The 17,196-nt window shown below is 41.4% G+C and overlaps 1 protein-coding gene across 5 annotated transcripts in view; it reads right to left on the bottom strand.

Annotated features, from left to right (window-relative positions):
* ITCH (itchy E3 ubiquitin protein ligase) overlaps positions 1-17,196 on the bottom strand; it is a 115,059-nt gene that overhangs the window by 12,718 nt on the left and 85,145 nt on the right. For 4 of the 5 annotated variants that reach the window (XM_049779154.1, XM_049779155.1, XM_049779153.1 and 1 more), the window contains 5 exons: positions 15,301-15,372; positions 5,591-5,679; positions 2,236-2,395; positions 1,414-1,547; positions 990-1,130 (listed from right to left, as the gene is read on the bottom strand). In XM_049779154.1, the coding sequence (XP_049635111.1) occupies positions 990-1,130; positions 1,414-1,547; positions 2,236-2,395; positions 5,591-5,679; positions 15,301-15,372 (596 nt within the window). The remainder of the gene's footprint in view (positions 1-989; positions 1,131-1,413; positions 1,548-2,235; positions 2,396-5,590; positions 5,680-15,300; positions 15,373-17,196) is intronic. The other variant, XM_049779156.1, reaches the window with a different exon arrangement.

Raw genomic sequence — 17,196 nt, forward strand, 5'->3', positions numbered from 1 at the left:
CAGCTCTGCACTTCATCAGGTCAAACATCATGCAGGGGTCTCAAACTCGTGGCCCGGGCTGTTTGCAGCCCTCCATAAAATATTTTGTGACTCTGCCCTAGAGGAATCTTTTTTTGTTTTGTTTTAGTTGTTTGGGTCACACCCCCCAATGTTCAAGGCTTACTACTGACTTTGCACTCAATTGTGGCAAGCACCACAGTTAAGCAATTTTTTTTTAAGTTTCTGAGCTGCACCCAGCGGCCCACAGGGGTCACTCCTGGTTCTGAGCTCAGAAATCGCTCCTGGCAGGCCAGAGATAGTTCAACAGTTACAGATACTTAGGTCCAGCCCTTGTACCGCATCTAGTTGCTCAGAGTGATTCCTGAGCACAGTGTGAGAAGTAACCACTGAGCCAGGCTCAGTGTGGCCCAACCCCCAACCCTGTTAGAAAAGGTTGAGACCCAGAAACTGGAATTCAAGATGTGAGAAATCTAATTCCTGTCTAATAGTACTAGTACCAAGAATGTGGCCCAGTGGCAAAGGACATGCATTATTATTATTATTTATTTTTTTTGCTTTTTTGGGCCACACTTGGCAGCGCTCAGGGACCATTTGGATGCTGGGATTTGAACCACCATCCATCATGTGCAAGGCAAATGGCCCCACTGACATGTTATCTCTCTGGCCCCTAAAGACATGTTTTATATACATGGAATTGGGATTTGATGCACAGCACTGGGGAATAAAACACTCTTCACAGGTATTTTTTTCTTTTTTTGGGATTTTTAGATCACACCAGGCAGCGTTCAGGGGTTACTCCTGGCTTTACATGTAGAAATCAATCCTGGTAGACTCAGGGGACCATATGGGATGTTGGGATTCACATCACCATCCTTCGGTGTGCAAGGCAAACGCCCTACCTCTCTGGCCCCGCTCTTCACTAGTATTAATGCATAATAATACTGTATACATCTAAAAGGTAAAACAAGATCAAAAGAATTCTCTTTCACCTGATATATTCCTCTTTATTTTCTTCTGTTACAAGAATATTGCCGCCATTGGGTTTCAAATCATGGCTCTTGATTTCACCTAATATTTCTTTGTCGACAGAGAAGTACATTTCCAAACCACATTCCTCAATATTATTTTCTCTGCACAAATGAAATTAACACTTCATTATATTTCAATTATAATTTTTAACCAAAGAATTTTGTTTAAATATCCTATTAATCCATTATATCAGAGCACAAAATTATAAATTTTATACTGTGAATATGTCATTTCTGATCAAGTTACACACTTATGTAAAATTTGTCACACTGAATTAGACAGGATTAGATTACAAATCACTTAAATAATTACATGCATATACTCTAAATACGTATCAATGAAAAATAGCTTATATGTTGATAAATTAAGCAGAAATAAACTTACTTCACCCAGATGAGAGAATTATAAAATTCTGGATCAATAGATTCTAAATCCTTGAGCCCAACTGGTTTGTTCAAGATACGCTTATAGAATGGCAAAGAAAAACCCGTGTCTATGAACTTCCCATGGAACAGAGCCTATGTAAGAAAACAAAACAAAAAAGCCAACAATTTATATTAGATATTTTATTTCAGAGCTCTTCATTTAAATAAAAGCTCCCTCAATTCTGGCAGTAGGTACTACAGAATAACACTAACTAAACACTAATTACTAATACATTACAAGTAAATAATAATATCCCAATAAGAGTAATTTTAGGGGCAAGACAGAACCAAAGTTAAGACACAGGCTTTCTATATAGTCAACTCCATTTCTGTGTCACCACGGGGTCTGAGCAGCAGGTCCTTGCACTGCACTGACAACGACTGCGGAGAATCCTTGAGAAGAGCCCTTTGCTATCCTGAGCATGCAGATCCCTCCCTACTCCCACAGAAATCACATCAATAAAGCTACTTTGTCATAGAATCTCTTTTACCACATTACAGGAGAAAAAGCAAGTAGAACAAACCTCATTTCAGATTTCTAAGTTATTTTAGTAATGAGGAAATTGTAAAGGAGACACTTAGAGAAATAATGCTTTAAAAAAGTTCTTTCTGTGGGGCCCAACACCCGGAGGTGTTCAGAGGGGCGAAAAGGATGTCAGGAATTGAACCCAGATCAGCCCTGTGCAAGGCAAGCACCCTACCTACTATACTTTTGCCCCAGAAGTGATGCTTTGGTCTTACTAAATTATGAATGAAAACAGAGGTCTATGGCCATACTTACCATGGCAATAAACCTGCCAATAAATCGAAAATATTTCAGATGATCTGGATTGATATAAGAAGCAGGGTTTATCTGCAAGCAGTAGTTATCCTTTCCCGCATATTCAAACAAGCAATACATTGGATTCAACACTTCATGAGACAAAAGAAAGAACCATTCTCTGAAATCAAAAGAAAATTGAGTAAAAAATCTAAGTAACCATGCCAACAAATCAGAACATCACTACAAATTTCTTAGGAATTTTCACTCTTTAGTGATAGTTATAACCAAAATAATTCTTTTTTTTTAATTTTTTTTCAAAATAATTCTTAGTATTACTGCCACAAAAGGCATTAGACCACAGAGATATTTACATACTATTTACTCCAAGTATTAAAACATTGACACGTTGAAGAAATATCTGACAAGTTACAACTTTTTCTCAACTAAAACTGTGATACAAAGCCCAAGTTTGAGATATTAAAATGAGGAAATATTATGATTATGAAATTAATGCACACATAAGATTGAAATTTATTTTTACCTATTTGTTAGAGTAGCTGAAATAATTATCGTTCTTTGTATTATTAAGCCAGAACAATCTCCAAATGCTGTTTAAATTTGAAAAAACCTTCCAATTTCAGAGGCCACTTACTTAATAGAAAATGCTGAGAAGCTATAATTCAAATGCTATAAAAATATCAATGAATTTTTTTGGTTTTTGGGTCACACTCAACAAGTGCTCAGGGTTATTCCCTGGCTCTATGCTCAGATCGCTCCTGGCAGGCTCGGGGGACCATATGGGATGCCGGGATTTGAACCACCGTCCTTTTACATGCAAGGCAAATGCCCTACTACCTTCATGCTATCTCTCCGGCCCCATATCAACCAATTTTTAATTTATAGTACTATATAAAACAAGTGGTTCTGGAAGTATAGGTAGAGTAAGTCTGTGGTGATTGTTTAAGATTGTTTTGTTTATTTTGGGGCCAGACCTTGTGGTGCTCAGGGCTTACTTAGTGCACAAGGGACAAAATGTGGTGCCAGGGATTGAACCTACATTGGTTGCATGCAAGACAAGTGCTTGCTACACTATCTTTCCAGTCTAGGTGAACCAGATATACTGTCTTATTAGTCCCTTGACTGAGTTTACTTCAGTAGTAATGTTGCTCATATTCTAATGCAGCTGATTTTGGCGGGGGGCGGAGGGGGGGTTTCACTTCCAGCAGCGCTCAGGGCTCCTGGCTCTGCGGCTCAGAAATCACTCTTGGCAGGCTTGGGGACTATATGGTATGCCGGGGGATTGAACCTGGGTCTGTCCCAGGTTGGCTGTGTGCAGGACAAATGTGCTACCACTATACTATCTCTTTAGCCTTGCTGACTTTTTAATGACTGCTTCCTTCTTGAGTCACTTTACTTCACACAAAATTATTTCTATTCATATCTAGTCTTACCTGTGATTAAAATTGAAATAGGTCTTTGAAATTCAACATTAATAAAATGATTAAAATACAGTCTTAGGGCCAGAGAGTCCTGCAGATAGGGTATCTGCTTTGCATGTGGGCTGACTCAGGTCCGACTCTTGGCATTCCCATACAATACCTGAGCCCAGCCAGAAAGGATCCCTGAACATATAGCTCTGAACCATGAATATCCATTGGTTGTTTTTTTGGTTAGTTTTGTAGTTTAGTCACATTCAATAGTCTTTTTTTTTTTTTTTTTTTGGTTTTTGGGCCACACCCATTTGACGCTCAGGGGTTACTCCTGGCTAAGTGCTCAGAAATTGCCCCTGGCTTGGGGGGACCATATGGGACGCCGGGGGAACGAACCGCGGTCCGTTCCTTGGCTAGCGCTTACAAGGCAGACACCTTATCTCTAGCGCCACCTTCCCGGCCCCACATTCAATAGTCTTTAGGGATTATTCTTGGTCAAGAATTATTTCTGGGGCCCAGAGAGATAGCACAGCGGCGTTTGTCTTGCAAGCAGCCGATCCAGGACCAAAGGTGGTTGGTTCGAATCCCGGTGTCCCATATGGTCCCCCGTGCCTGCCAGGAGCTATTTCTGAGCAGACAGCCAGGAGTAACTCCTGAACACCGCTGAGTGTGGCCCAAAAACCAAAAACCAAACCAAACAAAACAAAACAAAAAAAAAAAGAATTATTTTTGGTGGGTTTCGAGAACCAGCTGGGATACCGACGATGAATCCAGGTTGGCTGTGTGCAAAGCAAATGCCCTTTCTGTTATACTATCTCTCTAGCCGAGGCACCAAAGGTTGAGCCCCCGACTCCAACAAATCCAGCCATACTGAGCATTTGAGCAGGTTATTAATAAATATATTTATTCTTCACAATAATCTTAAAGAAATATTCTAAGATACTTTCAGAGATACAGAGCTCTGGATTACTCCTAGCAAGGGGATCATATGGGGTGAGATCAAACCTAAATTTGTTACATGCAAGACAAGCACCCTAACTGCTATACTAATCTCTCTGGCCCATGGTATAACTATTCTTAATTTATAAATGAAGGTATTTGGCCTAGGTTATGCTACAGAAACACAGAGAAAGGATTAAATGGTCTCAACTCCAAAGACATTTTCCATACTATTAAAGCTCTGTGTGTGTGTGTGTGTGTATACACACATGCATGCACATTTAAGTCTAATTGGGTAAGAAACTCTAAAGAGAGTAGAATTGAACATTTCAATTCAATAGAGTCTACATTCTTTTTTGTTTGTTTGTTTGGTTTTTGGGTCAGACCCAGTGGCGCTCAGGAGTTACTCCTGACTCTGAGATCAGAAGTCGCTCCTGGCAGGCACAGGGGATCATATGGGTTGTGGGGATTCGAACTGGGGTCCGTCCTGTGATGGCCATGTGCAAGGCAAACGCCTTACTGCTGTGCTATCGTTCCGGTCCCAGGGTCTACATTCTTAAAACAGAATTACTATTAATCTTAGTTATGAAACTGATGACTAGTTTATCAGATAACCTGTGCTGGGGAAAGTAACCTGATCATTTAATGGTGTTGTGTGCTCTGTGAAATAAGCCTGAGGTGGTGGATTAACAATGGCTGTGATGATGTGAAGTTTGCATCCAGGCCTACAATTTAATAATATGTTCAGTTGAGTCCCCAAGCCTAATCATTGTGAAATTCTATCTCATAATGCTACCCCAAGCGTTTAATGTATGATATGGGTAAAATCCATAGATTTTTGTTGACTTATAGAAAATGCTGATTAAAGTTCACTATAATTGCAAAATACTAAGGTACAATAATTTGCTAGATTTTGTCTGAAATAGAAGATTGAAATAATATTAGCAAGCGATGATACCTCTGACAGAATAAACCTAAGTTCTGAGTATTCATATAAATACTACCTTGCTACACCTCCATAATCTAAACCTTCTTCTCCTGGAAAAATCACCCACAAACGTCTTCGTAGATCTTGGGGACTGAAGCTCATTATCTATAAAACAATATCATAAAGGAATTGGTAAAAAAAACAATTGCTAAAAACCCACCATTCTGCTACTTCCAGGTTGGAAATCACTATTACCCCACAATGTAATGTTTTTTTTTTTTTTTTTAGTCTAGTCAATACTTCATTTGCAAAAGATAGATAAGTTTAAGCATATTTTATATATTATACATCCTTATAATTTAAATGATTACTTTCCTTTTTTTTCATTGTTTTCTGGGCCTCACCCCGCAGTGCTCCAGGGTTACTTCTGGCTCTGTACTAAGGAATCACTCCTGGTGGACTCGGGGACCATATGGGATGTTGGGGATCATATCCAGATCAGCCAAATGTAAGGCAAACATACCATCCACTGTCTTTTGCTCTAGCAAAAGATTTTGATTATGTGAGGGGTGGGATGGGGGTTGCAGGTTGCAGGGATCAAACCTAGGGACTTCCTTACACATGCAAAGTAGGTACTTTATCACTGCACTACATTTCTTTTCCTATGATTCCCTAAATTTGATTTTACCACCAATTGATCTTAAAATACCTTCACATTAGGGGGCAGAGAAATAACACAGTGGGGAAGGCATTTGCTTTGCAAGCTGCCGATCCAGATTCGATTCCCAACAACCCAATAAGTCCCCAAAGGCTGGGGCTGGAGAGATAGCATGGAGGTAGGGCATTTGCTTTGCATGCAGAAGGATGGTGATTTGAATCCCAGCATCCGATATGGTCCCCTGAGCCTGCCAGGAGAGATTTCTGAGCATAGAGCCAGTAGTAAACGCCTCCCCCTCCCCCAAAAAATAAAAAGTAAAGTCCCCCAAGGTTGCCAGGAGTGATTTCTGAGCACAAGGCCAGCAGTAATCCCTGAGCACCATGGGGTGTGGCCTAATAACCAAAAGCAAACAAGACAAATAAAAACAAAAACAAAACCCTTCATGTTATTTCTAAAGCTGTTCTTTTTTCTTTCTTTCTTGGTTTTTGGGCCACACCTGGTAGCACTCAGGAGTTACTCCTGGATCTGCCATCAGAAATTGCTCTAGGTAGGCTGGGGGGGACCATATGCGACGGCAGGGATGGAACCTGGGACCATCCTGGGTCAACTGTGTGCAAGGCAAATGCCCTACTGCTGTGATATCGCTCCAGCTTTTTTTTTTTTTGGTTTTCGGGCTACATCCATTTGATACTCAGGGGTTACTCCTGGCTAAGCGCTCAGAAATTGCCCCTGGCTTGGGGGTACCATATGGGACGCCTGGGGGTCGAACCACGGTCCTTCCTTGGCTAGTGCTTGCAAGGCAGACACCTTACCCCTAGCACCACCTCACCGGCCCCATCCAGCTTTTATTTCTAAAGCCATTTATACTTGCTCAGAGCAGAGCAATTGTAGACATCATCATACCCTTTTTTTTCTTTTTTGTAGTAGGTGCAGAGGATCAAACTCAGGTCTTGTGCAGGTTTAAGGTTGTTTTACAGCAAAGTGATACACTTAATAGTGTATTGGTTACTTAGAATTAAAACAAGTGATTGAGAGAAAAGAGCCAAATTTGGAAAACTCATTCTCAGTAGAACCAATAAAGTAAAATTTACCAGGTAAATTTACAAGTTGTATATCCTACAACTCTAGTAAGATTTTCCTTTCTGTACACATAACCGTCATTTGGGCTATAATATGGCCATAATATAATATATTATAATAATATATAATTAATATAATATAATGTGGGGTTTTCCTTTGTGAAACTAATGAATTACTTTTCAAAATTAGGTCAACAGAACATTGCTAACACTAAGTAATATTAGGAAAAAATAGGGAAAAAAGTAACTGAGAATTAACACCACAGCTTTATTTATTTTCTCATCATTTTTTCTTCTTTTCTTTTTGGGAGGGGGTCATACTCGACAGAGCTCAGGGGTTACTCCTGACTTTAAGCTCAGAAACTGCTCTTAGCAAGCTCGCGGGACCATAACCCTGAAACCTTCATTTAGCAAGGACCAACCCTATCACTGACGAAATGCCAATCTCAATAATTTGATTTTATTTAAATTTATATTTTTAAATATATTTACCTATTTTACTGTTCTCCTCTCTCTCCTCCCCCCCTTCTCTCTCTTTTGTTTTTGGGTCACACCCAGCAGCATTCAGCGGTTTCTCCTGGTTCTACGTTCAGAAATCGCTCTTGGCAGGCTCAGTTGACCATACGGGATACCGGGATTTGAATTGAACCACCGTCCTTCTGCATGAAAGGCAAACGCCCTACCTCCATGCTATCTCTTCAGCCCCTCCTCTCTGAAGCTATACCTAAGCTAATAATTTATCTTAATTCAACCAGTCTTTATGAACTCAGACCCATCCTATTAGGGTCAGACCTCTAACAACACCTTAAGAATAATCACTAATGCAGGGGTCTCAAACTCAATTTATCTGGGGGTCCCAGGAGGCAAAGTCAGGGTGATCCTTGAGTGCAAAGTCAGTAGTAAGCCTTGAACATTGGGGGATGTGACCCAAACAACTAAAACAAAACAAAACAAAAAAAGGTTCCCCTAGGCAGAGCCAAAAATGTTGTATGGAGGGCCTCAAATGGCCCGTGGGCCGCGAGTTTGAGATCCCTGCCTAATGTATGTCCTTATGTGGGCATAAGTACATAAGAGAGAGGACTTCTCTATGAGAGCCAAACCTAAATTGTAAACAAACCATGCCCCTATATATATATATATCCCTTCCTATATACTATCCCTCTTCCCCCCATTAGAAATCCTATTATCCCTTCACCCCCCCCCAATCCCAATCTGATATCCCGCCTTATTAACACTCTTTATTCTCAGTTCTTAACCCATTAGGTATCAAATCAACCTCCTGCCCCAATAAGCCATCACCCAATAAGCCATCCAAAGCGAAGGGACACCCATTCTTTTTTTTTTTTTGGTTTTTGGGCCATACCCGGCAGCGCTCAGGGGTTACTCCTGGCTGTCTGCTCAGAAATAGCTCCTGGCAGGCACGGGGGACCATATGGGACACCGGGATTTGAACCAACCACCTTTGGTCCTGGATCGGCTGCTTGCAAGGCAAACACCGCTACGCTATCTCTCTCCGGGCCCAGGGACACCCATTCAACCCCACATCTTGTCCCCGGGCAAGAAATCACAATCAACACCCCTGCTGACTCATGTTCTGTGACCCTCCTTCTCAAGTTCCCCCCCACCCCCAAATGTGGAATGTTGCTTGATACCAGATTGGGCTCCAGAAGGACCCCTAGTGTAAAAACTCTACCCAAGGCTTTTCAGCCGCAAATCATTTCTCAAGCTCAACAAGACCAGGGTGTATGATGAAAATGTGCCCTGGATTCCATCCTCCACAAGAATATCTCAAAAGACAATGGGGAAACCTATATTTCCTTTATAAGTTTTAAAATCTGTAATACTACCTCTTAACCTGTTTATCCCCAAATGTAAGATAGTCTCCTGTATCACTTTGTTCCCTTAATTACTTTTTTAAACTCACTCTTATTTATTTTTTCCTTTACATATATTTGAGTGTATAAATATATACATATATAATATATATAACATATATATATATATTTTGGTCTTGTTTTTGTTTTCTTCTTTTTCTTAACTTTACCTGTTTTGGTTCTGCTTAGTACAAAAACCTACAAGAAAAAGTCTTGCCTGGGATAAAAGCACAAAAGTTCAGGTTAAAATCAGGGCACAGAGATGATGGAGCCTGACAATCTTACCCTCAAATGCACCAGCAATATAATACAGTACCATTTCTTTTTGCAAAGGCATACTAAAGAAAGGGAAAATTTTACGTATAGAAACAAGCTTTTATCTACTAGGGATAAGAATTGATACATTTTGGGGCTGGGTGGTGGCGCTGGAGGTAAGGTGCCTGCCTTGCCTGCGCTAGCCTAGGATGGACCGCGGTTCGATCCCCTGGCGTCCCATATGGTCCCCCAAGAAGCCAGGAGCAACTTCTGAGCGCATAGCCAGGAGTAACCCCTGAGCGTCACAGGGTGTGGCCCAAAAACCAAAAAAAAAAAAAAAAAAAAAAAAATTGATACATTTTACAATACAGGGATTCCTCCCACCTTGAACATGTCATGTGATCCTAACTTAGACTACATGTGATTAGACAGTAACCGTCCAACCTGGAACCCTAGATCTCAGACATGGATAACATGGTTCTCTGCAACAGCTCCAGGAACCAAACTCCCTCTGGGACATTCATTTTTCTTTTCTTTTCTTTTCTTTTCTTTTCTTTTCTTTTCTTTTCTTTTCTTTTCTTTTCTTTTCTTTTCTTTTCTTTTCTTTCTTTTCTTTCTTTTTTTTTTTTTTTTGGTTTTTGGGCCACACCAGCGGTGCTCAGGTGTTACTCCTGGCTGTCTGCTCAGAAATAGCTCCTGGCAGGCAGGGGGGACCATATGGGACACCTTTGGTCCTGGATTGGCTGCTTGCAAGGCAAACACGGCTGTGCTATCTCTCCGGGCCCCATTCCCCAGGACATTTTTTTTTTTTTCGTTTTTGGGTCACACCCAGCAGTGCTCAGGGGTTACTCCTGGCTGTCTGCTCAGAAATAGCTCCTGGCAGGCACGGGGGACTATGTGGGACACCGGGATTCGAACCAATCACTTTTGGTCCTGGATCGGCTGTTTGCAGGGCAAACGCCGCTGTGCTATCTCTCTGGGCCCACCCCAGGACTTTCTTAATATTGCTCTGACACCAACATGAACCAGTTTTGATATTACATCCTGACAATGAGGAAATGGCAACAACTTGGTTTAAGAGCAGGTTATCTTACCTCACCACCTAAGAATAAGATAAAATCAGAAGACACATCATCCTTTGATCTGTGCAAAAGCCAATATCGCTAACTACAGAAGACTGACTGTGACAACGATGACTGGGCAGAACTTATCCTGTGACCAATAAAAAAGACTCTATTCTAGGTTTTGGCCTATGATCTGATCTGTAAAACAATCATGATCTCTAATCCCAGAGGTCTGGCTGCAACCGAGCAGAACTTCTGGAAACATAATGAAAGACTCTATCCTAGGCTTTGTTCTAGGATCGGTGCAAAAATCAAGACCACAACTACAGAAGACTAATTAAAACTACAGTTATTGAACAGAACTTCTAGAACCGTAAAGTAAGACTTCATAAAGAAAAAAGAAAAAAAAAGAAAGACTTCATTCTAGTCTCCATCCTATGACCTGTGCAAATACCAAGATCTCTAGTTACAGAGGCCTGATTATATCATCCACAACTGAGCAGAAAGTTTCCAGATATCACAAAAGGGCCTAGGGGAGAGTAAAAGAGCATGTATGGAGCCTATAGTTATTCCCATGACAGTATGCTTCAAGGGTGGAGAAACCTGTATCTCTTAGGCCAGTAGTGGGCAACCTTTTTTTTAAACTGAGCCAAATCTCGCCAAAACCACGATTGAAATTTATTTTGAGAGCCACACAGGGCATGCACTGACAGAGGCTAGGAGCAGAGTCCTGACTCCTGGAGTGGCAGCCCAGCGCACAGAAGAGCTGCATTAGGCTCGTGAGTCACAGCTTGCTGACCACTGTCTTAGGCCAAGGGAATTCCCTTTCTTTTTCTTTTCTTTTTTTTTTGGTTTTTTGGGCCACACCCGTTTGATGCTCAGGGGTTACTCCTGGCTAAGCGCTCAGATATTGCCCCTGGCTTGGGGGGACCAAATGGGACACCGGGGGATTGCAGTCCTTCCTTGGCTAGGCTTGCAAGGCAGACACCTTACCTCTAGTGCCACTTTCCCAGCCCCATGGGAATTCCCTTTCTAATCTCCCCAATATTTACTGTGCCTATGATAAAAAATAAAAGCACAAATTAATTTTTTTTGTTATTGTTGATGTTGCTTGTTTTTTGGGGGGCTTTGTTTTGTTTTTATTTTGGGACCATGGTTATTATTTGGTTGTTGTCTTTATTGTTGTGGTGTTTTTCGAGTTCTTTTTTGCTTGTTGGATTTTTGCCCCCCCCTTTCTTTCCTCCAACAGAACCACATCTTGTTCTGCCTCACAAATTGAGGGGGGAAATAACAGAGGGTACCAAGACCAAACAGTTGTATGAATACTGAATAGAAATAAAAAATTATTAGACTTAAACACCAAATCCAAAGCCAACAACAACAGAATTGAAACCCAATCTACAATAAGCTAGACACAGAGGGAGCCACTTATACTAGCAGCCCGGGGCACAAAGGAGGTGGGATATGGGATGCATGCTGGGGACAGGGGTAGAGGGAGGACAACTCTGGTGGTGTGGTGAGAATGCCCTGATTCAATGTCACTATGTATCTAAAATATTACTGTGAAAGATTTGTAATCCACTTTGATCAAAATAAAAATTATTTAATTAAAATAAAGAAATATATATATAAAAAATAAAGTGATTTGGAGTTTACAAAAAAGAAAAATAGGTCATGTTTTACATCATGTCAGTACTGCTAATAGCAAACTGTATTCTATGAAAATAGGTAGAAAAAAAATTGACCATGTAGTAACCATAAAACCATAAAGTAATTACACAGAAGCTAAGAATCGAAGATATTGAGGCCAGAGCGATAGCACAGAAGGTAGTGCATTTGCCTTGCAATATGGCTGAACTGGGTTCAATTCCCAACATTCCATATGGTCCCCAAGTGTGCTAGGAACGATTTCTGAATACAGAGCCAGCAGTAACCCCTGAACGCTGCTGAGTGTGACCCCAAAACAAAAATCCCTGAAGAGTGGCCAGAGCGGTGACGCAAGCAATAGGGCCTTGTACACACTAACTTAGGACAAACCATGGTTCGATCCCCCAGCATTCCATATGGTCCCTCAAGCCAGGAATGATTTCTGGGTGCATGGCCAGAGTAACCCCTGAGCGTCGCCAGGTATGGCCCCAAAACAAAACAAAACAATAAAAAGCCCAAGAGACATGGTCCACTAAGCAATACTAAAAGGGTACCCCCTAACCCCCCCCTAAAAAAATCCAGAATCTGAAATTTTGTTAATGACTAAAATGAGGAATGGCTTCAAAATTTTGATGGGATGAGTCAAATTTTTTTTTTTTTAGTTTTTGGGCCACACCCAGCGTTGCTCAGGGGTTACTCCTGGCTGTCTGCTCAGATATAGCTCCTGGCAGGCACGGGGGACCATATGGGACACCGGGATTCGAACCAACCACCTTTGGCCCTGGATTGGTTGCTTGCAAGGCAAACGCCGCTGTGCTATCTCTCCGGGATGAGTCAATTTTCTAAATAGCTTTAAGAATGCTTTGACTAGGGGCTGGAGAGGTGGCTCTAGAGGTAAGGTGCCTGCCTTGCAAGCGCTAGCCAAAAAAGGCTCGAGGTTTGATCTCCTGGCGTCCCATATGGTCCCCCCAAGCCAGGGGCAATTTCTGAGTGCTTAGCCAGGAGTAACCCTTGAGCATCAAACGGGTGTGGCCCAAAAAACAAAACAAAACCAAAAAAAGAATGCTTTGACTGTCACTAAAAAGCTATATGCCTCTATACAACAGCATGCCAATTCAACTGGCTTTTTGCTTCTATATTAATAACCAAACACTTATAAGAAAATGAGAGGAGGTACTAAAGAGATTAATATAGAGGGAGAGGGTGTTTGATTTCTACATAGCCAACCCAGGTTTGATCCCCAGCACCCTAGATGGTCCCCAAGCCAGTCAGGAGTAATTCTTGAACACAGAGGCAAGAGTAAGCCCTAAGCACTGTTGGCTGTAGCTCCAAAATAAAAAAGGAAATGAGAGGACGTGTGAAACAGTAAAGTGAGTAAAAAGCTTGTTTCTATCCCCAGTACCCCATATAGTTCTCCAGAGCCAACCAAGAGTAAGCCCTGAGCTCAAAGCAAAGAGTAAGTAATGAACAGCCAGGTGTGACAGTAAACCAAAAGAAATGAATATACGGGACTGGAGAAAAAGCATAGGAGGTAAGGTGCTTGCCTTCCAAATGAGTACCCTAGTTTGATTCCTGGCAACATATATGGTAACCTGAGCATTGCCACTGATCACTCCTAACAAAATAAAAAGATGAACATGGGTTGGAGAAAGAGTACAGGGATTATGCTGCTTGCCTTGTATGTGGCTGATTCCAGTTTGATCCCTGGCTCTACAGTCACCTAAGTGTTGCCAGGAGTGACAGTCAAACACAGAGCTAGGAGTACCCCAAACCACTCTCTGGGGAAAAAAATGGTGGGGGGACATGACTCTCTGAAAGCTAGAGGTCACCTATAATCAATTACTTCAGACCATTTCTTTTTCTTTTGCACTCAGGTTGCCCTTCTTGAATTGTAGCTAAATTAACCTAAGGATTTGATAAGTATCATGTTACATACAGCTACAAAACAAGGCCTAAAGGATTATTCTAATTTTAACGTTTTACTATTGGTAAATCTTGTTTTCCAAAGCAAAGTTACAGTTTGCAACTGGTTCTGGGTTCAGTTCCTGCCAGTATATGATCTGTAAGGCCCTGCCAGGTGTAATCTTGAGCACAGAGCCAGGAATAAGCCCTGAGCACTGATGGGTATGGTCCACCCTCACACTCAAAAAAAAAAAAAGAATGAAATTAAATGACTAAGAAACTGGTCTCGGGCTGGAGAGATAGCATGGAGGTAAGGCATTTGCCTTTCATGCACAAGGTTATTGGTTCGAATCCCAGCATCCCATATGATCCCGAGCCTGCCAGGAGTGATTTCTGTGCATAGAGCCAGGAGTAAACCCTGAGCGCTGCTGGTGTGACCCCAAAATAAAACAAAACAAAATAAAACAAAACAGGTCTCAATGGTAAGGCACACACCATGTATGTGGAAGGCCTGGGTTTGGTTCTCAACAGACGGTCCAGAGCACCACAATGTGAGGAGTGGGTCTGAACCCTAAGCACCAACAGGGGACTTCTGAACAATTAAAAAAAAAAAAACAAAAAAAAACTTAGTCTCTGCAAATACTTGCAAAAATGCAAATAAGAATAAGAATGTTGCTCAGTGGTAGTGAACATGCTTACAAACTGGTTCCACCCCTACTAGCACCACACACACAAAAAGCAAGTAATACAACAGAGCACAGAATTGCTCCCTTTCTTTTTCTACACAGCTAGTAACATTCAAATAGATATTTCAACACTTGACTAATAAATCCCACTTTTCTTACTCAAATATCTATTTTAAATCAAATATTTAGGGGCTGGAGCAATAGCACAGCAGTAGGGTATTTGCCCTGCATGCAGCTGACCAGGACGAACCTGGGTTCGATCCGCAGCATCCCATATGACCCCCCCCCCCAAGCCAGGAGTGATTTCTGAGTGCATAGCCAGGAGTATCCTCTGAGCATCACCAAGTGTGGTCCAAAAACAACAACAACAAATAAAATATTTAGCTTAAGGAAACCTTACTTATTCATCATTGGAGTAATAGACATTGAAAAGCACAAAATATACATATACACAAAATACACATTCAAAACTATCTGCATAGTCCTAAATTTTAAGTATCAAGGTAGATGGGAGTGGGATTCGACTTAAAATTGAAGGATTTCATAAAAAGAATTTTAACTTTTGGCATCCAATGGGGATTCTGGGCCAGTTGATAGAGAGTTGAATTGTTGCAACATTACCTGTTGAAAGGAATCCTCAAATAATGTTTTTCTTGTCACTGTAATCTTTGTGTGCTGTGGCATGGCCAGTTGCTGAAATATAAAAATAACCAAAGTCAATTCTTGCCATTGTAATGACCATTAAAAATATCCAAAAGGTAAAGCTCTTTTTCTTTTGTTTGGGCCACAGCTGGCAATGCACCATACAGAGTGCAAGGAATCTGAGTTGACTATGTGCAAGGCAAGTGCCATACTTGCTCTGGCCCCTAAAAGGTAGTTTTTTATTTTTTTTAATTTTTATTATCTTTATTTAAGCACCTTGATTACAGCCATGTTTGTAGTTGAGTTTCAGCCATATAAAGAACAGCCCCCTCTCCCATGCAACATTCACATCACCAATGTCCTCCATTTCCCTCCTCCCACCCACCTGCCTGTATTTGAGACAAGCATTCTAATTCTCTCATTCATTAACATTGCTGTGATAGTTGTCAGTGTAGTTATTACTCTAACTGCACTCACCACTCTTTCTGTTGAGCTGCAAATCGTGAGCCAGTCTAAAAGGTAGTTTTATTTACTGTGACCTTTGCTTAGAGAAACAAGTAGACTTTTAATATTAATTTATACTTAACATTTAATGATGCATTTGTAAGCATTTATGCTAATTATTGATTTGGTATAAGAATGAAAAATTTTGGGCCGGAGTAGGGCATTTGCCTTGCATGCTGCCAACCCGGGAAGGACCCGGGTTCGATCTGCATCCCATATGGTCCCCTAACTCTGCCAGGAATGATTTCTGAGCAGAGCCAGGAATAACCCCTGAATAACCACTGGGTGTGGCCCAAAATTTAACACCTCTCCCCCCAAAATGAAAAATTTCAACTGGGGCCAGAGCGATGGCACAAGTGGCTGGGCGTTTGCCTTGCATGCGTTAACCTTGGACTAACGGAGGTTGGATCCCCAGCATCCCATATGGTCCCCCAAGCCAAGAGATTTCTTAGCACATAGCCAGGAATAACACCTGAGTGCCACTGGGTATGGCCCAAAAGGCAAAAAAAAATTTTTTTTATGTGAATAATACTTATATAAATAATATCCAATAAATCTAATTTATTTTCAAAAAGCTAGCTCAGATTATTTTTTTACATTGTTTTGGGGGCCACACCCCGTGGCACTCAGGGGTTATTCCTGGCTCAGTGCTCTGAAATTACTCCTGTCAGACTCATGGGACCATATGGGATGCAGGATACAGGAGATTGAAACCACGTTGGCCGCATGTAAGGCAAACATCCTACCTGCTGTGCTATTGCTCTGGCCAGGCTAGTTCAGATTCTTACTGCTTGCATGTTTGCAGTTTGAAGGTACTGGGATGAAGAGATATTAAAGTGGGTAAGGCACTAGCAACGCACACATCCAATCCAGATTCAAACCTCAGCCAGCATTGATATGTACTCCCAAACACAGCCAAAAGTGATCCCTGAGTGCAGTGAGGAATAAACTCTGAGCACTACTGGGTGCAACCTAAAAATTTAAAACTGGGCCTGGAGAGATAGCACAGCGGCATTTGCCTTGAAAGCAGCCGATCCAGGACCAAAGGTGGTTGGTTCGAATCCCGGTGTCCCATATGGTCCCCCGTGCCTGCCAGGAGCTATTTCTGAGCAGACAGCCAGGAGTAACCCCTGAGCACCGCTGAGTGTGGCCCAAAACCCCCCCCAAAAAAAACCCACAAAAAAACAAAAAACAAAATAAAAATTTAAAACTAATGAAATTTTGAAGTTGCTTAAGTAGAATAACTTAAAAGAAGGTATTATGAAAAAGAGAAGAGAGACAGCAGAGGGGGGGATTAAAAGGGGATCAAGGGGGAGAATGAAAGGAGGCTGAGAAGGAATAACAGTCCAAAAGGTAATTTAAATCCATGCC

The sequence above is a fragment of the Suncus etruscus genome, chromosome 9 (genome assembly GCF_024139225.1).
Source record: "Suncus etruscus isolate mSunEtr1 chromosome 9, mSunEtr1.pri.cur, whole genome shotgun sequence".
NCBI lineage: Eukaryota > Metazoa > Chordata > Mammalia > Eulipotyphla > Soricidae > Suncus > Suncus etruscus.